Source organism: Fusarium oxysporum, chromosome 11 (genome assembly GCF_000149955.1).
Source record: "Fusarium oxysporum f. sp. lycopersici 4287 chromosome 11, whole genome shotgun sequence".
NCBI classification, from domain to species: domain Eukaryota; kingdom Fungi; phylum Ascomycota; class Sordariomycetes; order Hypocreales; family Nectriaceae; genus Fusarium; species Fusarium oxysporum.
The window spans coordinates 1,035,314-1,049,416 of NC_030996.1; the positions used below are offsets into that span (position 1 = coordinate 1,035,314).

At 48.3% G+C, this 14,103-nt stretch overlaps 5 protein-coding genes and 2 non-coding genes across 8 annotated transcripts; 2 read left to right on the forward strand and 5 right to left on the reverse strand.

Annotated features, from left to right (window-relative positions):
* Window positions 1–66: 66 nt before the first annotated feature.
* Window positions 67–1,039, reverse strand: FOXG_09757 (uncharacterized protein; the record flags this gene model as incomplete). Its single annotated transcript, XM_018388973.1, has 1 exon — window positions 67–1,039. One exon carries the CDS (start codon window positions 1,037–1,039, stop codon window positions 119–121), a length of 921 nt encoding a protein of 306 aa, XP_018247159.1. The 3' UTR covers window positions 67–118.
* Window positions 1,040–1,458: 419 nt separating this feature from the next.
* Window positions 1,459–2,915, reverse strand: FOXG_09758 (uncharacterized protein). The gene is made up of 3 exons (XM_018388974.1): window positions 1,934–2,915; window positions 1,725–1,881; window positions 1,459–1,675 (listed from the first exon to the last, which is right to left on the reverse strand). Exons 1-3 carry the CDS (start codon window positions 2,802–2,804, stop codon window positions 1,642–1,644), a joined length of 1,062 nt encoding a protein of 353 aa, XP_018247160.1. The 5' UTR covers window positions 2,805–2,915; the 3' UTR covers window positions 1,459–1,641.
* A 1,816-nt stretch (window positions 2,916–4,731) lies between these two features.
* Window positions 4,732–7,007, reverse strand: FOXG_09759 (uncharacterized protein). 2 transcript variants are annotated; one of them, XM_018388976.1, is made up of 5 exons: window positions 6,253–7,007; window positions 5,917–6,206; window positions 5,665–5,859; window positions 5,370–5,613; window positions 4,732–5,322 (listed from the first exon to the last, which is right to left on the reverse strand). In XM_018388976.1, the coding sequence occupies exons 1-5, from the start codon at window positions 6,385–6,387 to the stop codon at window positions 5,158–5,160; spliced, it is 1,029 nt and encodes a 342-aa protein (XP_018247162.1). In that variant the 5' UTR covers window positions 6,388–7,007; the 3' UTR covers window positions 4,732–5,157. The 2 variants fall into 2 exon arrangements, with proteins under 2 accessions (XP_018247162.1, XP_018247161.1); XM_018388975.1 differs by having other exon boundaries at window positions 4,956–5,613.
* A 348-nt stretch (window positions 7,008–7,355) lies between these two features.
* On the reverse strand, window positions 7,356–7,429 carry FOXG_20150. The gene has a single exon. It is a non-coding gene; the product is annotated as a tRNA-Val (tRNA).
* A 1,269-nt stretch (window positions 7,430–8,698) lies between these two features.
* Window positions 8,699–10,915, forward strand: FOXG_09760 (uncharacterized protein). The gene has a single exon (XM_018388977.1). The coding sequence runs from the start codon at window positions 8,964–8,966 to the stop codon at window positions 10,770–10,772; it is 1,809 nt and encodes a 602-aa protein (XP_018247163.1). The 5' UTR covers window positions 8,699–8,963; the 3' UTR covers window positions 10,773–10,915.
* Window positions 10,916–11,245: 330 nt separating this feature from the next.
* On the forward strand, window positions 11,246–11,319 carry FOXG_20151. The gene has a single exon. It is a non-coding gene; the product is annotated as a tRNA-Val (tRNA).
* Window positions 11,320–11,402: 83 nt separating this feature from the next.
* Window positions 11,403–13,606, reverse strand: FOXG_09761 (uncharacterized protein). The gene is made up of 3 exons (XM_018388978.1): window positions 12,798–13,606; window positions 12,585–12,749; window positions 11,403–12,535 (listed from the first exon to the last, which is right to left on the reverse strand). The coding sequence occupies exons 1-3, from the start codon at window positions 13,237–13,239 to the stop codon at window positions 11,538–11,540; spliced, it is 1,605 nt and encodes a 534-aa protein (XP_018247164.1). The 5' UTR covers window positions 13,240–13,606; the 3' UTR covers window positions 11,403–11,537.
* Window positions 13,607–14,103: the final 497 nt, after the last annotated feature.

Consider the following 14,103-nt stretch of genomic DNA (forward strand, 5'->3'; position numbering starts at 1 on the left):
CGAATCACCAAGGAAGGAAGCTACTTACGACAATGCTTTCAAGTGTAGGCGAAGATTTTGGAATGAATTCTTTTCTTAAAACTCAGCCTGAGGCTGATCTTAATGTATTAATATCGCATTATGCGAAAGTCCTTTCGACCCATGAGCGTTCCCTCTCAAGAAACTCTTTGAATGTTGTCAAAGGGATTCCCCAGCCCTTAACTTCTCCAATATCGACCTTATCTCCCAAGCCTCTCGACATCAACTGTACAGCAACAAAGATATCCTCATTCTTTTTCGCCTCGATCTCCTCATCAGTCAGATAAACAGCTTTTAAAGGTTTTCCGCTTGCTTCGCCCAGTTGTTGCATAATCTCATCTGGCGAGAGTTTCTCACTTGCAATTTCAATGGTCTGCCTATTGAAGCGGTTCGGCTCACGGAAAGCTGCCACGGCAAACTTTGCAAGGTCCTCGACATCCATGACTGGTAGCTGTTCCTCGGGCGTGTACGCAGTTGACCACGTATTGCTGCCTACAAGGCCAGAGCACATGATGTTGACTTTAGGCGCCAGGAAGTTACACATGAAAAAACCCCCTCGGAGAATTGTACACTCCTCGAAACCGGCGTCCTTGACGAGATTTTCGACTTCTTTCTTCCATCCATGGGCGCGTCCAACAGGGTGTTCTGGGTCATGGTATTGGTCTTTTTCCATATCCTTGATGGCCATACCGCTAGAGTAGATCATATGTTTGACGCCAGCTGCCTTCGCTATGTCGATGATGCGTTTCGCTGCCGGTACCTCCGAGGTGAATGTTGTGATATTTGGTACCAGATTTATGAAGACGTGTGTGCATCCGTTGATGACCTTTCTGAGAACTGCTTCGTTGTCCCAGTCGCCATGGGTAACTTCAGCACCTTGGTCTTGTAGTCTCTTGGCGGCGGGAGAGTCCATGTTACGAGCTGTAGCGCGTACGATCCAACCAAGCTCAAGGAGTCGTCTTGCAACAGCGGATCCTTGGGAGCCGGTAGCACCGGTGACAAAAACGACGTTATGTGACATTGTGTAAGTCTTTAAAATGACCTCCTGGGTTGGTGTTACTATGAAGGTATTTTAGTCGTTTGAATGACCTGCTTTCAAGTTCAATCGGTTTGGCTATACGGGTTTATAAACTACGTATGGTTCGTTGCTATACTATGTCAAAGTGCGGAGTTGCGGACTTTCGATGTCCTACCCCTACAACAGTCCTTGACCCTCAACACGTTCTATTCGTCCTAGGACCATGGTATCCATTATAGTCTGGACCTTGAAGGATTCAGATTTATCCGCTTTAGATAATCATGTACGCACGAACCAATAGCATGACGGGACGGCCGCAGAGTTCTTCCGTGTCTGATTAATGTGAAGGGCAACTCCGCGAAGGTTTTGCTCTGATTTGTCACCAAAACGGCAGGTCCCGTGAGACATAGTCACTAAGCCAGGCAGATTCAGATATAATATCGTTGTCAGAGGTGCTTCTATCCATAAAATTCAGATAACATAAGTTCTATCTACATGTGCCTGGCTTTCTTCAGTCCGGGACAAATCTGGGGTTGTTCGTTACTCTTCTTGTCATTCATCAACTTTTCCGCAAACAGATCTCATGATGTCATCAAGTATTCACACTACTCTCTAGGCTTTTGTCCACATATGACGTATCTGTATTCGTGTTAGTTATCTTTCCTTGTGATCAGGGTTCATAACTCACATGGGCCAATATGCGTGGATGGAAGGGTTCTTGAGATCTTTTCTGACATCAATCAAGAAAACATCCAACTGAGGTTTTGACCAGCCCAGGACTCTAGTGAAGAGAGCACTACTAATCCCGTCGAGGCCACTAGAAATATTCTCGAGGGTCCAAGAACCTAAATCTCGTCAGTTGTATTCTACAAATGGCACCAGCAGGTATTCATTTACCCAGTTCTTTATACTTTGGATCCCTAGGCCAACGGTTTTGTGGCCATTTAAAAACCCGCTGTGTGACGTACCGGAAGCCAGCAGCTTCCATCTGTGTCTTATAGGTCATTGTTTCACCAAAAGGTCGACCCATCTTTTCTGTAGCTTCAAGCAAGAGTTTCGACCACTTATATAGAGCCGTTTCAGGAGTCATTGTGCCATCATCGGAGGTTGGGGGAAGGATGTCCACGACCTCCATCCAGCCACCTTGATTCAGATGCGTGAAACTTTGTCCGAAGAACCGTGGCCAGTTGCCGAGCGAGACCGTCATAAACCTGGTATAGATATAATCAAATTGCTCTGAGAATGTCCAGTCCTCTTCCACGTCATCAATCTGGAACTGGACATTAGGCGGCACGAATGAAGGCTGGATTGGGCTCAAGTCAATGCCGATGACAGTGGTTCCAGGATAATCATCAGCAAAGTCAATTGCCCAGCACCCTGTACCTGTGCCGATGTCTAATACCCGTCTCACAGGTATCTCGCCCTCTCGAAAGATGGGCGCGAGGAATAACTGGTTGTCAAAAGTGAGGAGACAAAGCGCATGCTGAAGATCCAGGCGGTCTTGTTCCGAGTTATCGTTTGGGCCGACGTAGATGCCATCTTTGTAGGCATGATATGATCTGCCATTTTCAAGTCTGTATTTGTAAATGCTGGAGGCGATCGAAGCTGTGGAGCTCCCAGTATCATTTTCGCCCAGGGCTGAATCATTGTCGGCGATGTTCCCCTCATCTGCCTCGAGTTGACCAGCGGGCTCTAGTGGTGCTGTCTGTTCATGGGGTGATGATTCCTTTGGAGAAAGGGATTTTGACATTGGAGGTGACCCTGTCATGCTTACAAACTGTATATATTAACTTGAGCAAAGTTCAGCTGGGGTTTGTACAGGGAAGCGTGTCTTTTTAAGTGGAGGTGAGATATTTTGACAGATGGCATATGTGAAAAGGGAGGGTTAGCGTCAGGTCATGAGGGGAAACCCGGTTAAGAAGCCATATGCATAACCCTGCAGTAGTGTACAGTCACGAACTTTGAACCCAGCAAATCATGGACAGGGTGTTCGTAGTTCCCCGAGACATCCAATGCATCAAGTAAACTCCGGTAACTTGTTCTTGACTGCTAAAACAGCGACTTATTTCATCATTGAACTCATTCACCATCAGCATCGCCGTGCTATAAACATTTTCCGGTAACCAATGCTGTTTGTTTGTTGTTGGTTTGGTCTGATTCAGCTCTTTTCTGCCGAGCTGCATGACCGTTATCTCCCTCAAAGCGATTGGCGAAGCCCCAAACTATTGGCTCTTAGTCTTGTGAGGCGCGTTATCGGCTGCGGCGATTGGATGTATCTTCAGCCACATATTTTCATTTTCGTAGTGAAGCAATCGGGAGCAGGTTTTGGTTTTGGTTCCCTTTCTATGCCAGTTGGCTTCTGCATTTTAGGCTCGGGTCCTGGCCCGATATGCTGCAATGAACATGAAAATGCGGGCGTAAAGGATGAGATGAAGTGTCGTCAAATATGATGCCAGACACTATGCATCTGCTTTCTAATTTCCCACTGTTTTAAAGTCATCAAACGTTGCGCCCATGAGATCGTTTCAAATTCTCACGGGCGTGTTGGCCTTCATCGTCGCCAACAACGTTAGCGCTGGGCCGTGCCGACCTTCTTTCTCCTCCATTGGCATAAAGGCCGTTGTCGACACCACCATGGCTAAGACATGAGTTACTGCGGTCAGCGAGACTCTCACTAAGTTCCTGACTAGCCTTCGCTCGACCGAGAATGCTACCGCCGATTGTACCACTGAGACACTCACTGTTTCGACTGAGACTTCAGCTGCTGTTCCTGAGCGCACCACCAACGCCGACTGTGACGGAGCAACTCCCTTCCATGACCTAGAAACATGCGTTTCTACTAATCCCAACGTGCCCAATGCACCAACGCCCAGTTGTCAGACTCTGAATAGAGGAGTAGACCCATACTCAGGTACATATGTTACGTCCATTGCCAATTCAATCTTGTATCACTACTCACCCTCTACTCATGAGTCAATACAAAAGAGACCTAGGGTAATATGCAAAACGTTGTTGCATTCAATGTGTGGCGATCTGCAAGTTGTGACTTGTGGCCGGATCTCAATGGCATTCGGCTAAGGACTTCAGCCAGTGAATATATATTGAATGTACAAAAACACCTCATCGGCCCAAGATTTTAATGGTGTCTTAGATACTACGTCCAATATCTCCATGTCAACGTCTCTATTCACTGAAGATTTGAAGCTCTGAGAGAAGATCAAAACATTTGTTATCACAGGCATCTAATACGCTTCGCTATGAACATAGCTAGGGAGAAACAGCAGATAGCGCTTGAATAAGAAATACCTAACCTGTGTGCTTTTGTGTTGATCTATCAAGCTCATGAAGGAATTGCTCTACTAAGAGGCATTAACTATACTCCATCTAGAGCTGCAACATTCCTTGCCCTCAAATATAGGGCTTACATCACGGAGTCCTAATTAACCATTCACGGACTTCTCTACTACCTATTGATAAATGGCTACACAGTACCGTAGAATATCACGACTCCACGGACAGCAGCCGGTACAGTTAAGATGGTTTTAGAAAGATTCTTACGGGAGACAATTATGAATATAAAAGTCCTCCACAAACATCTCCAACAACTTACACCAAACCCTAAAGAAAAAATAAAATACAAAGACGAAATTTTCAACTCTAAAAAGATTCACGAATATCCAAGGAAGCACTATGGCGGGCTCCGGAACCATCAGCTGGATTAGGTCAACTGACTTACATGAAAAAGTGGTATTCTGGAAGTGCATGCAGTATCAAGGGGGTGCAAAGTATTGTGGGAACTACAACAGTATAAAGTTCAAACAGTGCGCGAAATGCCAGGCTAGACGCGATGCTGGCGATGAAGCGGTCAATAAAATGGGGGCAATTATAGGAGTTCTTGACTTTGTTGAAAATGAGACTGGTGTAGAACATTGACGTTACGACTCAGAAAAATTCCAACATCCTGGGTCTTCTATCTTTGGACAAATAAACAGGTTTTACTCGATCACAAGGAAAGCTTAGCTCCCATTTCTGACATTGCAACAAGTGAAATCGTTGGGCTAATCTTGAAAGGCATGCAAACTGGAAGATAACACGTTTGCTTCTAATCATAACCATAATGACTATTGGTAATACTTGATGGAGTTGAAGAGCCAGTACGACTCTTTGAAGGCCTCAGGATAGTTAGTGACATAGTCATCACAGGTCTTAGATCCAGTAGAAGCCTTGCACTCTTCGTTCCAAGTGCCTTGGTCAATGTTGTCTCCACAGAATGCTGTGTTGATAATCTGTTTCGCATTAGCACCCGACTGTTTGTGTCTACTGTTAGACTTACGATGGTCTGTCCCTTGAAGTACTTTCCAACATTGCAACCAGAACCGCTAAGGAACTGCGAAGCAGGAGTACCCCATTTGCTGGGATCGGGGTTTCCAGACTTGATGTCGGCGGGGATGCTCTGGCGGTTGAACCAGTAGATCTTCAAAGCATCTGATTCAAGCCAAACAGCATAGACACCTCCTTTGCCCTTGTTGAAGGCTGATCCGTATGAACCAGAGGCGTGAGTGCTACCGCAACCGTCGCTGAGAACATAAGTTAGATTATTGTCCTGTATTATACCATGATATACTGACTAGTTCGTGCCGTCCTCGCATTGCTCAGACTCAGTTCCGCCGTTGTTGCAGTTAGGGCGCTCGTCGAGACCGCCGATCTTGGTGAACTTGCAAGCACCACATGTATGCAACGAGACGACGTTTTGGCTTTGGTCGTTGATCCCCTCGATGATGTCAATCTCTCCGACTGGGTCCTCGTCAAAGTTGTACGACCAGCTGCGACAAATGTTAGCTCATCATGCCCGGTGAAAACATCCAAAGATTGGAACTCACAATGATGGCCAAACACCACAAGCAGTACCAGGCATGTGCTCAATGTCGGCAATCAGAAGGCCATTACCATAAGTAGCCCTAGACTCTAGACGGACACTGTCTCTACCATGTCTGGTCTTGCTTGAACCAAGAAGTTTAGCCTTGTTCACAAAGTCAACGCCGACGTAGACTTGGCCGTTGGTTGTTTTGGCAAGACCGGCAGATTGAGCTTTGCTTTTGCTCAAGTAGTTCACTGATCCGTGAGTGGGATCCCCTCCGTAGGAAGGGTCAATGCTATCGTAGTAAGCAGCCTATCTTGTCAGATTTGTGCGTTTAACTGTGAGGTCGAGAACATACATCTCTGAAGTAAAATTGATCAAAGAAGTTGCTGGAGTCGTAAGTGGTCTTGAGAGAGAACTTGCGCGTGGCCCGGGCACATGAGGCCTGGGCAGATGCCGCCACCACCAACAACGTGAATAAGGATGAATGCATGTTGAGTCTTGTGAAGAGAAAGAATGTGCAGTTGGCGATGAATCAAGATCGTCGCTGGGATAGTTCAGCTTTACATACCAAATGCCGTAGCTGAAAGGATCACCGCACGGCCCGATCCTCAGCTCACCGTGGTTCAAACCTACCTCCGCCATTCGCTGCTTCGCATCGGAAACTATGCTTGAGACAAGCGTATTCCCAAGCGCCATCCTTCGCTATGCACGTGCCTTGGTTGTCACTAACAGCCCAGCGAGCAAGGGTTATTAGTGCTTAGAATAACGGGGCTGAGTGGTCCTTTGGAAAATGAGCAAATTTGATTCGGGGCAGTGCCAGTCATACGACGTGAGGCCATTATGTTCCTTCGACAATACTAGGACCTGAGGAACTGTTCGAGACTATAGACCTCATGATTATGTGGTAAAGGCACGGAATGTGTTGCACGGTGTGATACAAGATGCATAACCGATATAGCCTGCCAGTCGCGATGAACTTGTGTGCGACGTATGTGCATGCATTGCAGAAGAACGGTTCAATTCCAGCTTGATCTGGTTCCTGGTTCGGCCCTACTAGATCCGGGATTGTTTGTGGTTGCGTAGGGCTAGCCTGGACAGGAGGCCTGAACTAAACTATTGAACGGAATGGTCTAGACGAACTCAATGTTAACGGTGCATATTCCTACGCATCAATATGGCTCAGCATAAGTGCCTGGGATGCCTGGTAGTACAGCGTATGTGATCGATGTTGCATGATCTGATGACTCTGACCGCCTTCGGTATAGAACTCAGGAGGCCGTCAACTGAACGTATGGGTAGAAATTCCAAATAAAAAGTACGGAATAACCTTTGGACAGAACCCTATGACAGATCTGATAAGTATACAGACAAGAACCGTTAGAAAACTTGTCTTGGTGGTGCTTGGCAAAAAGATGGTGCCCGTCTTGGCGAGATCATAGTGCCGAAGGACAAAAAACGTGGTTCCGCCCGGGATCGAACCGGGGACCTTCTCGGTGTTAACGAGATGCCATAACCAACTAGACCACGGAACCTAGCTGTTTTGTTGCAAGAGGGGGCGAGAATTGTGTCCCAGGAACCTGAAGCGAAACGACGCGCTCCGAAGAGACGGGCGGCTCTCTAAATTCCCATGGAGCAGCCATGGACACTGGCTTACCAATTCATTGTTCAGATGGAGGAACGGAATTGGCTGGGGGCGTTTCGTGTCACTGAACGGCAGACTTTGTATTTGAGTGACGCGTCATTGTCAACTCCAGTCTCCAGCGGGATTCCGACTCGCGTGATACCGAGACAACTGCATGGATCTGTCTTACCCTGCAGCAGTTCAAATGATTAAAGAGTCAGAGCGATTTGAGAAGCAGAAACATTATTTGCAGGTAAGAATAATTTCAGTATTTAGCATTCTTTATCTAAACATTAGTTCGCTTTTGTCCCGGCTTCATGTTGAGTTATACCTTCAATGTGGTTATTACTTTGATGTAGTAGACAACAGACATCGACGCTGGACATAAATAGCCCATGACCCCATAGAAGTTTATTCACCCTGACATCTGCTGGGCCAAAGCATATCGCCATATACTAACTCCGGGACATTGGTAAGATTGGATACTACGTAAAAGATCTCCATTTCAAACCCTCGAATCTAGATACGAGAGATCGACCCTGGTGCTTAACAAGCGGATCATGCGATAAGCAACAGGAATTCACGAGTCAGCGAGTTCCGTCTCCAGGGAGAAGAGCTGGGTTAGGCGAAATGTGTGCCTTGGGACCGAGGGATTGCTAAGCTGAAACCGGATTTCGGGAAAAGTCATGACGCAACTCCGTGGCAAAGAATTTTTAGCACAAATCTCAGCCAATGAAAGTATTTTCGCAAAGTTTTCGTACCAGAGTCCATGGAGTTTCCGCGGAGGACGTCATGACGGACTCAATCAGCTCTCCGAAACAGCCAAATTGCGTAGAAAATGTGCATCATCAAACCCAAAACATAATCTCGTGCATTTGGATAGTAAAGGTTACGTCGCAGATATCATAAACCCGCACAGTTTCCGACTGTAACCAGTCCAAAGTAAAAAAATGCCCGTATCAAGGGCCGGGGTTTATATGATTACGGCCGAAAACCCCGTTCCGGGTCCGACAAGCTAAGAGATTATGGGCCGAGGCATAACCATAACGAGATAAAGGAGTAACCCAGAAGGTTCTAGCCTCTCGCTTGGTGATATCATCCCTTGCCGGATTTAACGTAAGGACCCAGTCACCACGAGAAGCCCAAGCCTGTATGGGGACTTACGGCCGGTCGGCGGATCCGACAAATCCATGCCATGGAATTGAAGAGATTTGTACTCCTTAGTCGTTAGTCGTGTCCGTTACGTCGTTGATTAATAAAAATTTCTACCGTTTCGATGTGGAACCTTCCCATGTCTTTGTTTATAAACTGCCTTGGCTCCCCGAGTCACCGGTGATCGACATAGATCTTGTCTCTCACACCACAGATCGCAATAACACTAACCGACGCGGAATACCAAACGTTATTCCACAGCCTCGATCGGTAGTTAGATTACGACAATAACGATGAGCGACGCGGAAAACATCGAAGTCCCTGCGCGGACAAGAATACCCTACTGGCGATTGGTCGCTGACCAGGCTGGCATCACACCAGAGGTTCAAAATTACAAGTACGATGGCTCAGGTACTGAGGAAGATCCCTACCGTGTGAAATGGATTCCCAACGATCCCCGAAATCCTATGACCTTTAGCTTGGTCAAGAAATGGTTCATCACCATGACCGTCGCTCTCACAACCCTTGCTGTCGCGCTTGTGTCGTCGGCTTATACAGGTGGTATCCGTGAGATCATCATGGAATTCCACATCAGCCAAGAGGTAGCTACCCTGGGTGTGTCACTCTTCGTCTTGGGTTTCGCAATTGGTCCCCTTCTCTGGGCCCCTCTCAGTGAGATGTTCGGTCGTCAATACCTCTTCATCGGTACCTATGCCGCCCTCACTGCCTTCAACTCTGGCTGCGCGGGCGCACAAAATGCCCAGACCCTGATCGTCCTCCGTTTCTTCGCTGGCGCTTTCGGCTCATCACCTCTCACCAACGCCGGTGGTACCATCGCCGATATGTTCCCTGCCTCTCAGCGTGGTCTCGCCATGGCCATCTTCGCTGCTGCTCCCTTCCTCGGACCCGTCCTTGGTCCCATCATTGGAGGCTTCCTCGGTATGAACGCTGGTTGGCGCTGGGTCATGGGCTTCCTCGGTGCCTTCTCTGGTGCTCTCTGGATTGTCGGTACTCTCTTGGTCCCCGAGACATACGCCCCCGTCCTTCTCCGACGACGTGCCTCCAAGCTCTCCAAGATCACAGGACATGTCTACGTCAGCCAGATTGACTATGAGCGTGGTAAGGTTACTCTTACCGAGTCTTTCAAGACTGCCCTGTCGCGACCCTGGATCTTGCTCTTCAAGGAGCCTATTGTCCTTCTCCTCTCCATCTACATGGCTATCGTCTACGGTACCCTCTACATGCTTTTCGGCGCTTTCCCTATTGTGTACCAGCAGAATCGTGGCTGGAACTCTGGTGTCGGCGGCCTGGCCTTCCTTGGCATCATGGTCGGCATGCTCTTGGCTATCGCATACACCATCCCCCAGAACAAGCGCTACATCAAGATCGAGGAGAAGAACGGTGGCTTCGCCCCGCCCGAGGCTCGTCTCCCCGCCTGTCTTATCGGTTCCGTCTGTCTGCCTATTGGCCTTTTCTGGTTCGCCTGGACCAACGATCCTAGCATCCACTGGATGGCCAGTATCGCTGCCGGTGTCCCCTTCGGATTCGGCATGGTTCTTGTCTTCCTCAGTGTTATGAACTATCTCATTGATTCCTACACCATCTTCGCCGCCTCCGTCCTGGCTGCCAACTCCGTTCTCCGATCTCTCTTCGGTGCCGCATTCCCTCTCTTCACATCTTACATGTACCAAGACCTCGGCATTCACTGGGCTTCTTCAGTCCCTGCTTTCCTCGCTCTGGCTTGCGTTCCCTTCCCTTTCCTCTTTTACAAGTACGGCGCTTCCATCCGTGAGAAGTGCAAGTTCGCCGCTCAATCCGCTGCTTTCATGCGCAAGCTTCAGAACGACGCTGCTCCCTCATCTGAGGAGGAGAAGAATGACGAGACTGTTCCAGAGGAGGAGAACTTCGACGACGATGCCTCAACTGAGGTTGAGGAGCCTGCCTACGCTCCTATCACTGCTAGCAGGACACACCACTCTGTACGATCGCACGCCTCTCGTGCATCGCGCGCGTCACGGGCTTCAATGGCCTCGCGTCGCAGGTCGTATGAGGGCAACCCTTACGACATCGACAGAGTCAACACCAAGCAATCATTCACATAATCATCTCATAAAAGTCATTACTGGGGCTGGAAACCCGAAAATTAATTGGTGGCATCATAGCGTTTAATTTTACTATAGACTTTACTTCAATTTACTTAATACCCAATTCATGTATCAATGCCATTCATTGCAGTTAACCCTTGAAACGTTGTGAGGTTATCGCCGTGACGTATTTGTGACAGAATGAGATTGTCGCTGGCCGCTCACAAATTTGAAGTCATCCGGGTCGCGTTCACCAATGGTCGCTCTGGTCACTACCCCGAGCAGTTGAACGCCGCCGCTCGATGCTTAATCGAAGCCGATCAACCGTAAAGAAGTTTCTAGGCTTTTGCGCTTTAGTTGAAAGAAGGCGAGCCTCTCACCCCATACGCGATTCTACGTCCATGACCTTCGAACAACGATCCAATTCTTGCAGGGACATCCAGCTCGACAACATAATATCGTGATGCTCCAGATGAGTCATCAAAAGCCTCGGTTCCGTGGTCTAGTTGGTTATGGCATCTCGTTAACACCGAGAAGGTCCCCGGTTCGATCCCGGGCGGAACCATGTTTTTGGCCATCATTTCGTTTGATGCTCAATATTTTTGCTGAACCGTACCTTTACATGAGGTCACTAACAATGAGACACGTCACTTGGAAATATTGAAAGCCTTCAGATGGTGGAATTATCCTTCTTTACCTATAACTTCACCTCGATCCTGTATGTTCTCTAGGTGGTTTCGCTAATACGCATGCTTCCTTATCTAAACTTGGTTCTCCTGGACATCAACACTTATCGCTCTGCTGAGCCTCACTTGCTGCCTCACTACTGACTTCCTCCACCTTCACTGGCTTTGGTTTGATGAAAACAGCCGACACAAGCATCAGTCCGCACAAAGCAGTGTAGAATGCCCACATAACACGTAATCCACTGACATATCCATGCTTGTCAGTCTCACCCTGCGCCTTGTCACTAGACACAGCAGTCAAGTTGCCACCGTGAACAGTACGCTGGATAAAGACCGTTCCAACAACAATTGATATCGAGACAAAAAGGCCACGCATAAATGTGTACGCTGACATAGTCGCCGCCATATCTCTCTGGCGGACATGCGTTTGAAGAGCGATCATAGGGTTCTGGAAGAGTACACCGCAGCCGAGACCTGCGATAACCTCTGCTATGACTAGCTTAGGCCATTCCTTGCGTTGACCAAGGCTAATGAAGAGACCGATTCCCAAAGTCATCAGCGCGGCACCCACCAAGATAATAAGCTTGTAGTTGCCGGTTTTTCTCACGATCAGTCCTCCGACACCAGTTGAGATAGACATCGGGAGGATCAGAGGGAAAAGCGTGACTCCGGACATGATTGGCGAAAAGCCCAGAACGACTTGGAAGTACAGCGGCAAGAAGTAATCGCAGGCAATGAAAATGAACGAGTGAAGGTTGGCGACGGCGAAGGCGGCGATATTGGTGGTGCTCTGGAAGATTCTGATAGGAATGATGGGATTTTTGGCAAACTTCGCTTCCCAGACCATGAAGAGTGCCAAGATGATGACTCCAAAGACCAAGAGGCAGATAACAAACGCAGAGCTCCAGGGCGCAAGTCCACCTGAGCCAGCTTCAAGTCCGTAAAGGAAGCAAATTGTGCCGCCAATGATGAACGCAAATCCAGGCCAGTCGAGGCTGCGAAGTCCGTCAACGAGAGGTTCCTTCTCGATGTCGACCTTGAGCAAGAAGAACAGCCCAATCAGTGCAATACCCTCAAAGGGTAAGTTGATGTAGACTGGTAATGTCAGCAGCTATCTCCAAAGGGGTATGCGGTGTCAACCTACAGCACCATCTCCATGTCACTGTCTGAGAGAAGACACCACCCAGCACGGGTCCAATGGCTCCAGCCACGCCAAACACTATTCCTGTTATGCCATAGTATTTGGCACGATCTTTCAGAGGAAACAGATCTCCGATCAGAATAGTTATTAGCACCATACAGCCGCCACCTTAGTCCAGTTAGCGGGCTGAAGTCGTGTTTGATAGAGAGTGCTTACCTCCAAGACCCTGGACAGTTCTTCCTCCGATTAACATGCCACTTGAGCTCGCCAAAGCACAAATGAGACTCCCGGCCATGAAAAGACCAGTGGAAGTCATCATGCTAACCTTTCGACCGACGATGTCAGACACCTTTGCCCATACAGGCGTCACCGCTGTCGTGGACAGGGTGTACGAGGACCCAATCCAGGCATATTCGCGAGCTGATACATGTAGTTCTTTACCAATAGTCGGAAGTGCCGTTGCCAAGATAGTAGTATCCAATGCACAGAGGAACAGCGTCAAGCAAAGAGAAAGAACAACAAGACGCCGCTGAAGTGTCTTCATCGGCGGAGGCTCGTACGATGCACCCGTCTCAACGGGCTGGAGGCGCGCGCCCACAGAGTCCTTCTCGTTTGGCTGTTCATCTTGAGATGGCTGTGACTGTTGAGGCTCTGACATGATACGCGTGATGTTACAGCCGAGAAATTGATCGAACAGGAACTCGTGATTTTGTAAACAGGAGATTATTGAACGAACCACTTATTCGAGGATTAGATTGCGTTGGTTCGGCTCGCTTTCGGTTCGGGATGTAGATTCCGGGAGGGTTGCATGATTTTCGTGGTAGCGTGCCGATGAGAACGGCAATTAGGAATTGTGCGATTGGCCTGTGAGATGAGGAGAGGGGGAGAAATAGAAACTGTATTTATTCATTGTTAAAATTCGCTGTGGGAGTGGATTGCTTTGAACTGAGAGAGACTGAGATCTCAGTTGTCTTGGGGTCTTGTAGCGCCGTGATGTGGTTACAAACGTGATGCGACGAAGACTCATGACAACGAATGCTACCATGACGCGGAATAATTTACTTTCCGACTACGTTACTATAAGCTTACCCTGGAGTCCTAAACTGAGATAACTTATTCAAACTTTACAACTCTCTCCTGTAAAAATTCTTTCTTGGCACGCACTGTTAGTGCGGTGCTAGGAGCGGGATTTTCTGCAGGCCACGCGACCACACAAAAACTGCGGGGACGCTATCGGCTCCCTAACAGCAGTTTTCAGAGAAGGAATTTTGGAGAGTTCGCCTTCTCTGACAACACCTTTGTCGGATCTAATGGCGGCACCTCAGAACCAGAACGCCTTAGATATCGGAGGGCGATGCCCCGGGCATTCGTAGCGACATCCTTCCGATCAACGACGCCGATTGCGATGGGTTTTTCTCCTTTAAAGGCAAGCCGCACCGTCGGCCTCTGATCCCTTCCCGAGGTTTTTCCCTGCCGCCGCGACAGTCGACTACGAGCTACAACTTGGTTACTGGAGATTGTG

Bases quoted from the DNA above. Each gene is read 5' to 3' on its own strand.
- FOXG_09760 (XM_018388977.1), top strand. From the start codon at position 8,964: ATGAGCGACGCGGAAAACATCGAAGTCCCTGCGCGGACAAGAATACCC.
- FOXG_09759 (XM_018388975.1), bottom strand. From the start codon at position 6,387: ATGCATTCATCCTTATTCACGTTGTTGGTGGTGGCGGCATCTGCCCAG. The intron at 6,207-6,252 runs GTATGTTCTCGA...CTGACAAGATAG, and splicing joins ATCAATTTTACTTCAGAGAT to GCTGCTTACTACGATAGCAT. The intron at 5,614-5,664 runs GTCAGTATATCA...TTATGTTCTCAG, and splicing joins TGCGAGGACGGCACGAACTA to CGACGGTTGCGGTAGCACTC.
- FOXG_09761 (XM_018388978.1), bottom strand. From the start codon at position 13,239: ATGTCAGAGCCTCAACAGTCACAGCCATCTCAAGATGAACAGCCAAAC. The intron at 12,750-12,797 runs GTAAGCACTCTC...AACTGGACTAAG, and splicing joins AACTGTCCAGGGTCTTGGAG to GTGGCGGCTGTATGGTGCTA. The intron at 12,536-12,584 runs GTAGGTTGACAC...TGACATTACCAG, and splicing joins AGTGACATGGAGATGGTGCT to TCTACATCAACTTACCCTTT.
- FOXG_09758 (XM_018388974.1), bottom strand. From the start codon at position 2,804: ATGACAGGGTCACCTCCAATGTCAAAATCCCTTTCTCCAAAGGAATCA. The intron at 1,882-1,933 runs GTAAATGAATAC...GACGAGATTTAG, and splicing joins TCCAAAGTATAAAGAACTGG to GTTCTTGGACCCTCGAGAAT. The intron at 1,676-1,724 runs GTGAGTTATGAA...ACACGAATACAG, and splicing joins ATCCACGCATATTGGCCCAT to ATACGTCATATGTGGACAAA.